This window comes from Hemitrygon akajei, chromosome 16, assembly GCF_048418815.1.
Source record: "Hemitrygon akajei chromosome 16, sHemAka1.3, whole genome shotgun sequence".
Classification (NCBI taxonomy): Eukaryota; Metazoa; Chordata; class Chondrichthyes; order Myliobatiformes; family Dasyatidae; genus Hemitrygon; species Hemitrygon akajei.
In genome coordinates this window covers 67,328,820-67,343,758 of record NC_133139.1, presented here as the reverse complement: position 1 = coordinate 67,343,758, position 14,939 = coordinate 67,328,820, and the positions used below count along the sequence as shown (strand labels likewise).

The 14,939-nt window shown below is 40.8% G+C and overlaps 1 protein-coding gene across 1 annotated transcript in view; it reads left to right on the top strand.

Annotated features, from left to right (window-relative positions):
• Window positions 1-14,939, top strand: part of LOC140739661 (uncharacterized) — a 329,689-nt gene that overhangs the window by 195,478 nt on the left and 119,272 nt on the right. The window contains exon 2 of the mRNA XM_073068035.1: window positions 13,894-13,989. Within this exon, the coding sequence (XP_072924136.1) occupies window positions 13,894-13,989 (96 nt within the window). The remainder of the gene's footprint in view (window positions 1-13,893; window positions 13,990-14,939) is intronic.

Genomic DNA, 14,939 nt, shown 5'->3' with positions numbered 1-14,939 from the left:
CCCCTTTGGCCATTTCCATCAAAAATAAGTATACCGTTTTGGCTACTGGTGGGGATGACCTACCAGGAACAAGTTGCAGTGGTCCTGTCTCTGGCACTGAGGTTGAACCCTCGACTAGGAGGGAGGAGGGAAGAGAAGAGAGCGGTAGTGATATGGGATTCTATAGTCAGGGGGGCGGATAGGAGATTTTGTGGGGAAGATCGGGAGTCTCGGATGGTATGTTGCTTCCCTGGTGCCGGGGTCCGAGACATCTCAGATCGGGTGCAGGTTATTCTCGAGAGGGAGGGTAAGAATCCAGATGTTGTGGTCCATGTAGGGACCAATGACATGGGTAGGATGAGTGAGAGGGTCCTGCGAAGGGAGTTCAGGGAGTTAGGTGCGAAGCTGAAGAGCAGGACCTCCAGGGTAACAATCTCAGGATTGCTACCTGTGCCACGTGCGAGTGAGGCAAGGAACAGAAAGATTATACAGATTAATACGTGGCTGAGAGGATGGTGCAGGAGGGAGGGCTTCAGGTTATTAGATAATTGGGCTTTGTTCCAGGGAAGGTGGGATCTGTTCCGACGGGACGGTTTACACCTGAACTGGAGCGGTACTAACATTCTTGCAGGGAAGTTTGCTAGTGCTTCCTGGGGGGTTTAAACTAAATTTGCAGGGGGCGGGGATCCAGAATGTGAGAGAGGATAGTGAGAGGAAGAATAAAGGACAGGTGGGGACTACATGGTTCCGGAATATTAAGTGTGTAGTAGAGAAAGGTGAGGCGGAACAAGTGATGAGGAGGACTCGTGTACAGAGGGATGGTCTGACGGAACATGGAGTTAAATGTGCAGAAAGAATAAGTAAATTTAGGAAGGACAACAAAATTCTAGGGGCGTATAGCCCGATGGGAGTTTGGGGAGCTGGGTTAAGCACAATAGGCAGCGATTTAAACAGAGAGAGGAGAAATGGGCTAAAAATTCTATATCTGAATGCATGAAGTGTCAGGAATAAGGCGGATGAGCTTGAAGCCCAGGTGCGAATGGGTAGCTATGATGTTGTTGGGATAACGGAGACATGGCTGCAGGGAGATCAGACCTGGGAAATGAATGTACAAGGGTATACGTGCTATCGTAGGGACAGAAATGTGGGCAGAGGGGGTGGGGTGGCCCTGCTGGTGAGGAATGAGATTCAGTCCTTTGCAAGGGGGGACATAGGATCAGGAGAAGTAGAGTCTGTGTGGATAGAACTGAGGAACAGTAAGGGCAAAAGGACCCAAATGGGTGTTGTCTACAGGCCACCAAACAGTAGCATGGATATTGGGTGTAAGTTAAATAGGGAGTTAACATTGGCATGTGGCAAAGGTAATGTTGCAGTAGTTATGGGGGATTTCAACATGCAGGTGAACTGGGAGAATCAGGTTGGTACTGGACCCCAGGATAGGGAGTTTATAGAGTGCCTATGGGATGCATTCTTGGAACAGCTTGTACGAGAGCCAACCAGGGACAAGGCTATTCTGGATTTAGTGTTATGTAATGAACAGGATTTGATAAGCGATCTTGAAGTAAAGGAGCCATTAGGAGGTAGTGATCATAATATGATAAGTTTTTATCTGCAATTTGAGAAGGATAAGGGCAGCTTGGAGGTGTCAGTGTTGCAGTTGAACAGGGGAAACTATGGAGCCATGAGGGAGGAGCTGGCCAAAGTTGACTGGACGGATATCCTAGCAGAAAAGACAGTGGAACAGCAATGGCAGGTATTCTTGGGAATAATGCACAAGGTGCAAAATCAGTTCATCCCCCGGAGAAGGAAGGATTCAAAGGGGGGAAAGGGGCCACAATGGTTGACAAAGGAAGTCAGAGATTGCATAGCATTAAAAAAAAAGAAGTATGACAGAGCTAAAGTAAGTGGGAAGACAGATGATTGGGAAGTTTTTAACGAACAACAGAACTTAACTAAAAAGGCAATACAGGGAGAAAAAATGAGGTACGAACGCAAGCTAGCCAGGAATATAAAGGAGGATAGCAAAAGCTTTTTTAGGTATGTGAAGAGAAAGAAGATAATAGGAACAATGTTGGGCCCTTGAAGAATGAATTGGGTGAAATTGTTATGGGAAACAGAGAAATGGCAGAAGAATTTAATATCGTAAGTACTTTAGATCTGTCTTCACTAAGGAAGACACAGCAATCTCCCAGATGTATGGATGGGCCAAGGACATAGGGTAACAGAGGAAATGAAACAGATTGACATTAGGAGGGAAACGGTGATGAGTAGACTGATGGGACTGAAGGCTGACAAATCCCCAGGTCCAGATGGTCTGCATCCCAGGGTACTAAAGGAGGTGGCCCTGGAAATTGCGGATGCATTGGTAATCATTTTCCAATGTTCCTTAGATTCAGGATCAGTTTCTGAGGATTGGAGAATGGCTAATGTTATCCCACATTTTAAGAAAGGAGGGAGGGAGAAAACAGAGACCTATCGACCTGTCAGCCTGACATCGGTGGTGGGGAAGATGCTAGAGTCCATTATTAAAGATGAAATAGTGGCATATCTAGATAGCAGTGATTGGATTGGGCCGAGCCAGCATGGATTTACCAAGGGTAAATCATGCTTGACTAATCTGTTGGAGTTTTTCGAGGATGTAACCAAGAAGTTAGACGGGGGAGATCCAGTGGATGTAGTGTACCTTGATTTTCAGAAGGCATTTGATAAGGTCCCACATAGGAGATTGGTGGGTAAAATCAAAGCTCAGGGCATCGGGGGGAAGACATTGACATGGATAGAAAACTGGTTGGCAGATAGAAAGCAAAGGGTAGCGGTGAATGGGTGTTTCTCGGAATGGCAGGTGGTGACTAGTGGGGTGCCACAGGGCTTGGTATTGGGACCACAGCTGTTTACAATTTACGTCAACGATTTGGATGAAGACATTGAAAATAACATCAGCAAATTTGCTGATGATACTAAGCTGGGTGGCAGTGTGACATGTGATGAGGATGTTAGGAGAATTCAGGGTGACTTGGATAGGCTGAGTGAGTGGGCAGATACTTGGCAGATGACGTTTAATGTGAATAAGTGTGAGGTTATCCACTTTGGGAGTAAGAACAGGAAGGCAGATTATTATCTGAACGGTGTAGAGTTAGGTAAGGGAGAAATACAAAGAGATCTAGGAGTCCTTGTTCATCAGTCACTGAAGGTGAATGAGCAAGTGCAGCAGGCAGTGAAGAAGGCTAATGGAATATTGGCCTTTATTACAAAGGGAATTGAGTACAAGAGCAAGGAAATCCTCTTGCATTTGTACAGAGCCCTGGTGAGACCACACCTGGAGTATTGTGTACAGTTTTGGTCTCCAGGGTTAAGGAAGGACATCCTGGCTGTAGAGGAAGTGCAGCGTAGATTCACGAGGTTAATTCCTGGGATGTCTGGACTGTCTTACGCAGAGAGGTTAGAGAGACTGGGCTTGTACACGCTGGAATTAAGGAGATTGAGAGGGGATCTGATTGAAACATATAAGATTATTAAGGGATTGGACAAGATAGAGGCAGGAAATATGTTCCAGATGCTGGGAGAGTCCAGTACCAGAGGGCATGGTTTGAGAATAAGGGGTAGGTCATTTAGGACAGAGTTAAGGAAAAACTTCTTCTCCCAGAGAGTTGTGGGGGTCTGGAATGCACTGCCTCGGAAGGTAGTGGAGGCCAATTCTCTGGATGCTTTCAAGAAGGAGCTAGATAGGTATCTTATGGATAGGGGAATCAAGGGATATGGGGACAAGGCAGGAACCGGGTATTGATAGTAGATGATCAGCCATGATCTCAAAATGGCAGTGCAGGCTCGAAGGGCCGAATGGTCTACTTCTGCACCTATTGTCTATTGTCTATTGTCTATTGATTTGGATAGTAAAGAGGATGAGAAAGGTTTGTCCTTGTCCAGGGATGAATTTATAGCAGAACAAAGCCGAGATTCAGAAATTGCTGTGTTAAAGGAGACAGCTCTCACAGAAGAGGAGGTTCAGAGAGAGTCAGTAGGATATTGTCTTAAGGATGGTGTTACTGAGGAAGTGGAGACCACCTTCTATGCCTGCAAGTGAGGATTGGACCATTGAACATCAAGTTGTGGTCCTAAAAGTTTGCAGGGCTGAGATTTTAAACATGGCTCATAGTATGCTTTTAGGTGGACATTTTGGAGTGAGAACAACAGTAAACAGGATTATGAAGGAATTCTACTGGCCTAATTTAAGAAAGAATGTTGTGAATTTTTGCAGGACCTGCCATACCTGCCAGGTTGTGGGGAAACCTAATCAGGTTATTCAAGTAGCACCACTTAAACCGATACCTGATTTCGGTGAACCTTTTTCCAGGGTCATAGTGGATTGTGTTGGCCCATTGCCAAAGACTGCAGATGGCTATGAGTATCTGTTAACAATCATGTGTGCTGCATCTAGGCTCCCTGAAGCAGTGCCTCTCAGAAACATCCAGGCCAAGACTGTGGTAAAAGCACTCATCAAGTTTTTCACGCTGGTAGATCTGCCCAAAGAAATTCAATCTGACCAGGGTAGTAACTTCACTTTGAGAACATTCCGGCAGATAGTTGGTGAGTTGGGAACTAAGCACATTGTGTCATCTGCATATCGCCCAGAGTCCCAGGGAGCCTTGGAACAGTTCCACTCCACTCTTAAGACCATGATTAAAATATATTGTGTGGAAAGTAGGAAAAACTGGGATGAGGGGGCTCTCCTACTCCTATTTGCTGTTAGGGATTCAATTCAAGAATCATTGGGGTTCAGTCTGTTTGAACTTGTTTTTGGTCAGAAAGCTAGAGGACCTTTGAACCTACTCAGAGAACAGTGCTCTGATCCGAAAGTGTGTGTGAGCATGCTTAATTATGTTTTGGAATTCAGAGACAGACTTAACAAGGCTTGTGACCTTGCAAAGCAGAACTTAGAGCACTCTCAGAGAAGGATGAAGCCGTGGTATGACCAGAAAGCTAAAGAACAGAGATATCGTGTTGGAGATAAGGTCCTGGTGCTGTCCCCCCTCCTTACCAACCCCTTTCAAGCGAGATTTAGTGGACCAGACCAGATAATTAAGAAAATTGATTCTTTGAATTATGTTATTAGAACTCATGACCGAAGGAAGGCTACTCAAGTCGTGCACGTAAACATGCTCAAGCCTTATCATGACAAGGAGACATCACCTGTGAGTACTTTTATGAAAACAAATGAAGCTGTGGAGCCTGATATCGAAATACCAGATAATTTTAACAAGCTCAGTGTTAACAGAAAACACTGTTGTTTTGGAAAACCTTGACCGTAAAATCCATCATTTGAAGCCTGAGCAACAAACACAATTGAAAAGATTAATTAGTAAGTATAAAGATTTATTCCTTGACATTCTAAGACAGTACACCGCTGCAGTGCATGACGTAATTGTAGATAAAGTTCATCCCATTAAGTAGCACCCTTACAGAATGAACCAAGACAAAAATAAAATGGTTAAACAAGAAATTGAATACATGCTGACAGCTGGCATTATTAGGCCATCTACCTCAGACTGGGCGTTGCCATGTGTTATTGTCCCTAAGCTGGGCGCAAGCATGAGATTCTGTACTGATTGCAGGAAAGTTAATGCAATAACCAAGACAGATGCATATCCTATCCCAAGAGTGGATGACTGTATTGATAGAGTGGAGAAGGCTAAATAACTTACAAAGATTGACCTGTTAAAAGGATACTGGTGTGTTCCTTTGACAGAAAGGGCTAAAGAAAAATCTGTATTTGTGACACCATCTGGATTATATGAGTACAATGTTTTACCCTTTGGGATGAAAAATGCTCCAGGGACACTCCAAAGGACGATGAATTCAGTACACCTGATTTTAATAAACCATTTTCAATTGCTGTAGATGCTAGTGATGAAGCTACCGGGGCAGTATTGCTGTAAAAGGATGATGATGAAATTGAACATCCAGTAGCTTCTTTCTCAAAGAAATTTATTGTGCATCAGAAAAATTACTCTACTGTTGAAAAAGAGTTGTCATCACTCATTTTAGCATTGCGACATTTTGATGTCTACATATGTCCTGCACAGAAACCACTTGTGGTTTACACGGACCACAATCCATTAGTGTTTCTGAGGAGAATGAAGGATAAGAAAAGAGAGTTACTTACAAACGTAACTGGAGTCTGATCTTGCAAGAGTATGACATGGGAATAAAACGTGAAAGGTACTGACAACATTATAGTAGACTGTTTGTTAAGTTCAAGTTTGTATACACTTTGCTATGTTAACTGATAATTACACATGTATTGCTTTAAGCTGTATAATTGATATTTAAGACAAAAAAATTTCTCTTTGATCAAAATTTTTCCTAAAAGGAGGGAGGTGTGACGAGATCTGAAGGATTATTAAATATGGACTGTGTCCTTAAATAGAGAGAGAGAGAGTGAAGAGTGTGTGCTATTTGAAAAAGAGAGAGAGAACAAGAAAAAGCCTGTGAGTTGCCTTTGAAACGGCAAGGCAGAGCTATATGATGGACAGCTGGTGTTCAGTAGTTGTGGAATATATACAAGGTCAACTGGCTTTGTAATCAGACACACCAGAGACAGGGAAGGCACTGACACTGTTGAGCTTTGTGTGCCCATGACAAAGGTGGGGTTTTTGCTCACAGTGTGGACAAAGGGGTGACCGGTGGAAAGCTATCGGTGTGTTTAACCCTTGCCTGGGTTGATAGCTTTACCATGTGAAAACGGCACTAGCTTTTGTGTGATCACAGTCGGTGACTTTAATAAGTTGCGGGAGCAGGAGGACGACGTGGAAGGTTTGATGGCATCGACACTGGGAAGACAAAACATATCTCTCTCTTTTCAATCTACTCAATTCAATATACAGAATTGAACTGACTTCATACCTATACCATTGTAAGACTGTATTATTTATCACCTGAGCTGGGAGAAGTTCGGGAGCTTTATTTACTCACTTATATATGCATATACTCTGCTAACCCTGTTTGCCTGATCCTATTTTCATTACTTTATCACGTAGTTATTAATAAAATAGTGTTTTGTAATGGAAGACTCAGACTCCAGGTGTGTCCAGTTCTGCTGGTCCTTTTAAAACTGTTACAGGGTATGTAACACGGTTAATTGGAATTTTCTTTACAGGGTTTTGCATAGATTTGGTTTACATGACACAATTATTAAAACTATACAGGCACTATATGACAACTCAACTGCTAGGATTAAAACCAATGGATATTTATCAAACAGTTTTACCCTAGAAAGGGGCACGAGACAGGGTTGTGCATGGTCACAGCTACTCTTTGCATTAGAGCTGGAACCATTAGCTCAATACATCAGACAAAATGAAGATATCAGGGAATTACTATTAAAGGGACAGAGCATAAATTGGCTTGTTATGTGGATGACATATTGATCTATCTAGGGCAACCAACATACTCTTTACCTAAATTGATGCAATCCTTTGAACAATATGGTCAATTATCAGGATGCAAGATCAACATAGAAAAAACCCAATAACTTTCATATAACTATAGCCCACCAAGAGAAATTGAAAGTAGATATCACTGGGCATGGCAAACAGGGTCTTTCAAATATTTGGGCATCATTATGCCAAAAGATTTGGCAAAATTATCAGAATGCAATTATCAGCCTATATATAAAAAAATAAGGAAGATGTAACAAAATGGAACCTAATTCCTTTTTTTGGTCTCAGTTCAAGGATTGAACCCATTAAAATGATTATACTGCCCAGACTATTATAGCTCTTTCAGACCCTACCAATAGAGACTAATCAAAATCAATTCAATGAATGGAAGAAAATATTATCAAGATATATTTACAAGGTAAAAGGTCTAGAGTTCATCTCAAAACTTTGCAGTTAGCCAAGGAAAGGGGGGATGGGGCCTACCTTCTCTTAGAGATTATTATTTTGCAGCACAGTTGAGAGCTGCGATATGTTGGTGCAACCCATCATATGACGCTCAATGGAAAAACATTGATGAGGGGATACTTTCCATCCCCATACAAGCAATTTTGGCTGATAACAACCTACAAAGGTACATAAATACTATTGATAACCCATGGGTGAAATGGACTGTTAAAATATGGAAAACTATTGTAAAAGAATATAAACTAGAGGGAGATATTGCAATTCTTAAATGGTGTGCATATGACTCGGATTTTACGCCAAATAAACTGGATGCTAGATTTAAGGACTGGACAGCTAAAGGAATAACAGTTATTTGCAATATAATGAAACTGTTCAGTTTTGAAATGCTTAAAGAGAAACACTTAATAGAAAAACAAGATTTTTATCGGTATTTACAGGTGCGACAATATGTTAATAGGATGATTAAGAATAATGTAACCAAAGCAAGAACGTGTTTGATACAGCTACTTAGAAAAGCATATAATTCAGATAATGGTAGTAGAATCATTTCAAGTGTGTATAAGGGTTTGTCAAATCTTGAAACACATTCGACTTCATACATTAAAATAAAATGGGAGAAGGAAGGAGGGATAATGATATCTGAGGAAAAATGGATAATAATATGGAGATATCAATGGAAGTGTACCAGTTCACAGAAATGGAGGGAGTTCAGATGGAAAACTTGATAAGATATTTATTACAGCCTCTCAAAAATCCTATTACTATATGATAGTAACCTCCCTGTTTGCTGGAGAAATTGTGGAAATCAAAATGCAAACCATTATCATATTTTCTGGGAATGCCCCGTTATCAAAGACTATTGGAGTGGGATACACAATGCCCATCTTTAAATGTGAAATACCCTTAGAGAGTAAGACCATATATTTTGGATATATACCTCAAGAATGGTTGAAAAGAGATAAATATTTAATGAATATAGTGCTAGTGGCTGTTAAAAAGACTGTTACTAGTAAATGGTTATCATAGTAGAGCACAACCTTAAATGCATGGATGGAAATTACCATGGACGTTTACAAACTGGAGAAGATAACAGCATCTGTTAATCATAAATTGGAACAATTTGATTCATATTAGGAAAAATGGTTTAACTACATAACACCTCATAGGCCTGATTTTATCCTCACAAATCAATGAATATGTTGTGGAAAAAAAAGATCACTCCCTACTTGTACATAGTTTTCTCCTTTCACTTGTTCTTTCTTTCCTCTCTTCTCTATAAGTTTACACCTCAGATAAATATTATGTGGAGATTTGTGGCATATATGACTATGTGATATATATATATACAACATCTGAAATACCTCTTATGGAAATGTTTGTTTGATGATGAACTTCAATACAAAATAAATTACAAAAAAAGGGTTAAGCCTGTCAACAAGGTGTCCTATAGATTGTGTCTACCAGCATCACTGAAGATCCACCCAGTATTCCATGTTTCCCAGCTCAAGCTAGTTACTACCTTTCCCCTGGCCCCAGTCACCCCACCTCCCCCTCCTCCCCACCTGGTAGATGGTTCCCTTGTCTATACTGTGCAGCGCCACCTGGCATCTTGCCAGGTACGTGGTAAGGACCAGTACCTTGTGGACTGGGAAGTGTATGGCCCAGAAGATCATACTTAGATCCCAGTGAAGGATATCATGGTCAAGTCGCCGATCCGGGAATTCCAGCAGACACAGGTCTGTGGAGCCTCAGGGGCTGCACCAAGAGAAGGGGGCCCTGTCACAACCACAGATTTGGCAGCGTAGTAGATACGGAAAATGCGCTTGTGAATTTGCACGTGTCAGGTAATTATTTCATCATGATAGTATTTAACTCTATTCCTGTCGTCGTAGTACTTGTCGAGACTTGGACAGAGCATAGCAACGCTTTGCTGCTGGTTTGTACCGGCCTTCCCTGAGATATTGGACTTTCAAATCAACTGACTCTGAAGACTAGCGGTATCTGTTTAATGTTTAGATGTTCTTTTCAGCTGCAGTACAGGCTTCATTTTCCTTTGAGAGTTTTAGTTAATGGCCCTGTTTTGGCCTAGTGACTGTTTTATTTTCCCTTTAACACTGTTCGTATTAAAGTCTGTGAACTATGGACCTGCTTCAGTGTCGCTCACTCTGCACTTGGGCAATCTCCGAACCATGATGACACTCCTCTATTAATCCTTTTGAAAGTTGCATAGCCTGGACAGAATAGATGTGGAAAGGATGTTTCCCATCGTGGGGGAGTCTAGGACAAGAGGGCACAGCCTCAGGATAGAGGGGGTCCATTTCAAACAGGTGTGAAGAAATTTCTTTAACCAGAGGGTGGTGAATTTGTGGAATTTATTACCACAGGGTGCTGTGGAGGCCAGGTTGGTGGGTGTATTTAAGGCAGTGTTTGATAGGTTCTTGATTAGACATGGGATCAAAGGTTTTGGGGAGAAGACTATGGAGTGGGGCAGGGGGGGAATGATCAGCCATGATTGAATGTTGGAGCAGACTTGATGGGCCAAATGGCCTAATACTGCTCCTATGTCTTTTGGTCTTGTAGATCATTGGTCAGGTGTGCTATTGTATGTTTGGGGTGTGTCCATTATAGGTCAGCATTGTGGTTGTATGTTGGTGGTGTCCATCATTTGTTAGGGGTTTGGTTGTATGTTGGGTGTGTGTATGTCCATCACTGGTCAGGGGTGTGTCTATATGTTGGGGTATGGCCATCATTGGTCAGGGTAGTGGCTACATTTTGGAGGCAGGTCCCTCATTGGTGAGGGGCGTGGTTATATGTTGGTGTGTCCATTATTGTTCTGAGGTGTGTTGGGTGTGACTAGCATTTGTCAGGAAGTGGTTTTGTGTTGTGGCTGAGTCCATAATTCATCATGGAGATGTATGTTGTGTGTGGCTCCATCATCTGGGTAGATGTGGTTATATGTTGCAGTGGGTCTATCATTAATCAAGTTAGTTAAGTTTGGTGAGAGTCCATCATTGTTTTGTGTAAGGTTATATATTGTGTTTCCATTAATGGTCAGTGTGTGTCAATATGTGGGAGTGTGTCTATCATTAGTCAGGGTGTGCTTATCAATCGCAGTCATTCATATATTCACTGGGGTGTGGTTATGTGTTGGAGGAGTGCCCGTTATTGGGCAGCATGTGGTTATGTGTTGGAGGTGTGCCCGTTATTGGGCAGCATGTGGTTATGTGTTGGAGGTGTGCCCGTTATTGGTCAGCATGTGGTTATATGTTGCAGTTTCTCCACTATTGGTCAGGTCTGTTGTTACACACTTGCTGGTGATTTTATTAGGTACAAGAGTGGAAGAAGGTGTTGTCTTCTGCTGTTACTGTTACCTTCTTTTCAGCTTGAACCTCCTCTGACCTCTCTCATTATCAGGGATTTTTGCCCACAGAATTCTTTGTTTGCTTTTTGCGTCATTTTCTGTAAAATGTACAGATGGCTGTGTATGAAAATCCCTGGACATCATCAGTTTCTGAGATACTGAAACCAACCCATCTGCACCAACAGTCAGGGTGCTGTTATATTTGGAGGTGGAGATATGATTGGTCAGGCATGTGGTGTGTTTCCATCAATTGTCAGGCTGTTAAATCTTTGTATGTTATATCTTTAAATTGAAAAACCTTTTTCATTAGCTGTAGATGCTAGTGATGAGGCTGCAGGAGCAGTATTAATGCAAAGGAATGAGGGTGATGAAGTTGATCATCCAGTAGCTTACTTTTCTAAGAAATTTAATAAGCATCAAAGAAACTATTTGACAATAGAGAAAGAATTGTTATCTCTTGTTTTAGCTTTGGAATATTTTGAGGTATATGTTGGTACAACTCAAAAACCACTTATTGTTTACACTGATCATAATCCGTTAGTTTTTCTGAGTAAGATGAAAGACAAAAACAGAAGATTATTAAATTGGAGTTTGATGTTACAAGAGTACAATATTGTGGTAACTCATATTAAAGGTAAAGATAATGTGGTTGCTGATTGTCTATCTCGATGTTGAATGTACAATGTAATTTTTTTTATGGAGTGGTTTTTTTTTCAATTGTAACACTCCTACTGTATTGTGAGTTGTAAGATGTTATATGATGGTATTGCATATTGTGTATGTTATATAATTTATACATTTGTTTTTCTTGTAAATAATTGTTAAAATTTTTGTTCTTGTCAGACCAAAAATGTTTTTTTTGGAGGGAGGTGTTACGTACCCGTGACATGTGACAGTGGTACCCTTGTCCCGTGACTGGGGTTGAAGCTATACTGGACTTGAGGTAATGGTCTTGTGATGGTGGAGTGATGTCATTTTCCCGCCAGTAGAGATCATGTGACAGGTTTTTTTCACAGGGTATAAGAGGAGGACCCCTCCCTGTGAGGAGGGGCAGTTCGTGGCTGGATTTGCCATGTTGACTTCATGTCACTGTGTGATTTAATGTGATGGTGCAGTTTAGTTGAAAGATGAAGTTTTATCTAATGCCTAAAGTTTAAAAGGTCATTGCCAGCAGTTTCTTTACAAATACTGCTAGTTGAGAATCAGTGGAGAGTGAAGATCGGAATTTGGGAGTTAAAGTTCGAGGAGAATCGATTTTCGACGGTGAAACGGGTTCGACCTTGTTTGATCCTTATTCGGAAGGATTTCGTTGACTATTCTCGTGTTAATCCCTGGGATTCCAGGAAGGATTGAGAATAGTGCGGTAAAGGAAAGGTCAGTGCCTTTAAGCCGTTTCGTTTCGTAAAATTCTTTGTGGGAAAAGTTCGACTTCGGGGAGTGAAACAAAACGACGTGAAAGAGAATTTAAATCATCTTAAAAAGTCTCTCCCTTAAATAGACTGTGAGCATTTCGAACTTTTGGCAATACTACTTTAAAGAACTGTTCTTGCAACATCGCTTTAAGGACTGTAAGCTTCATTGCTTTAAGAACTGTTTAAGCTGCCGCACAGCAGCTGATTTCCGGTTACTTTAGTGATTTGTTTACTTTTGGGGGGTTGGTTTTCAGTGTTTAATAAATGTGTTATTTGTTATAAAACCCTTGTCTAACTTATATATTTATTGTTGCCTGAATATGTAACAAAAAGAATTCAAATCATGCAAATAATAAAAAAGTAAATATATAATACAGAGAACATGAGATGTAGAGTTCCTGAATGTGAGTCAATAGGTTGTGGAATCAGTTCATCATTGAAGAGAGTGAAGTTATCCGTGGTAGTTTAGGAGCCTGATGGTTACTGGGTAATAACTGTTCCTGAACCTGGTGTTGTGGGATCTAATGTTCCTGTATCTCACCATCCAGGACTTCCCCTCTTCTCAATAGTCCCATCAACAAAGCAGTACAGAGCCTGAAGACCCACACTCAATGTTTTCCAAACAGCTGCCATCAGATTTCTGAAATGTCCATGAACTCACGAATACTATCTCATAACACTTTGTTTGGGTATTAGTTAATATTTATCACTTCAAAGTTCAAAGTAAATTTATTATCATAGTATATATAAGTTACCATGTACTATCCTGAGAGTTATTTTATGAAAACATTTACAAGAAAATAAAGAAATACAGAAAAATTTACATAAAACTCTACATAAACAAAGACTGACAAACGACCAATGTGCAAAAGAGTGCAAATTGTTTGTCACGCCACCAGATTCAGGAAGTTATTACCCTATAACCATCAACCTCTCGACCCAGTGTAGATAACTTCAACAGGTGATGTGGAGTCATGTGAGCTTTGGACACCAGTGTCAGAAGTCAATACCGGTGGCTGGATTTTGGTCACTGAGAACAAAGCACTGACACGCCTGTGTTCAACGCCATCAATCCAAAGACTGGTTTTACCCATCTCAGGAGGTGGGGCTATTAACTCTCTCTCCCTCCCACGGTTGTCATCAGCCCTGGCTATGTTCAGTATTGGGGTGTTGTGTTCCAGGAGAGAAGGAGTAAAAATGACAGAACAAAAGTCTAACTGCCTCATTTTCTTTCTTCTAGTTATCTTGTGCTGTGGTATGTTCCGAGACATTCTGTCCCAATATCACAGCTGTCAACCGGGTCATCGATTTGATCCATCACTAAACAAATGTTATGGTGAGTTTTAAATTCCCTCAGGTGACTGAGTTTGGTTGAGGTTTAAGTTGATGATACAGTCCAATTAATGGTTTCAATGAAAGTACATCAGTGCCCACTTTATTAGGTACACATGTACACCTGCTCATTAATGCAAATGTCCAATCGACCAATCATGTGGCAGCGACTCAATGCACAAAAGCATGCAGACATGGTCAAAAGGTTCAACTGTTGTTCAGACCAAATGTCAGGATGGGGTAGAAATGTGATCTAACTGACTTTGGCTGTGGAATGATTGTTGGTGCCAGACGGGGTGGTTTGAGTATCTCAGAAACTGCTGATCTCCTGGATTTTCACACACAAGACTCTAGAGCATCCAGTGAATGGCAGTTCTGTGAGTGAAAACACCTTGTAATGAGAAAGTGTTATGTTTTGTAACTCTGAAACATAAAACTAATTAAAAGCAAAACCACAGAGACACAGCCAGGGATAACTCATGTACATTTTGTTTCATTTAAAAGAACCAGAACACTTAATCAAAAAATATATTTACAATATTACTCAAATTACTCAGAGCCATGGGTAACTCATGTACGTTTAATTTTGTTTTTACTTTAGTGAGACATGCAAATATGATGTGGTAGCATGATGACGTATGCCATTCACATACTTTAATTTTTAAAAATAACCCAGAATTAATTATTTAAGTGAACAAAATACTTAATCAAAGAATATATTTACAAAAATCTCAAATATTTCTGAGATATTAAATACACATCAGAAAGATCAGAAATAATTTAATTTATTTTCCACTCTATATCTCTGAATAAAATATTTATTTATTTAGAGATATAGAGTGGAACAGGCCCTTCTGGTCCAATGAGCCACTCTGTAGCAACCCACCTATTTAACCCTAGCCTAATCACAGGACATTTTACAATAACCAATTAGCCTACCAACCAGTACGACTT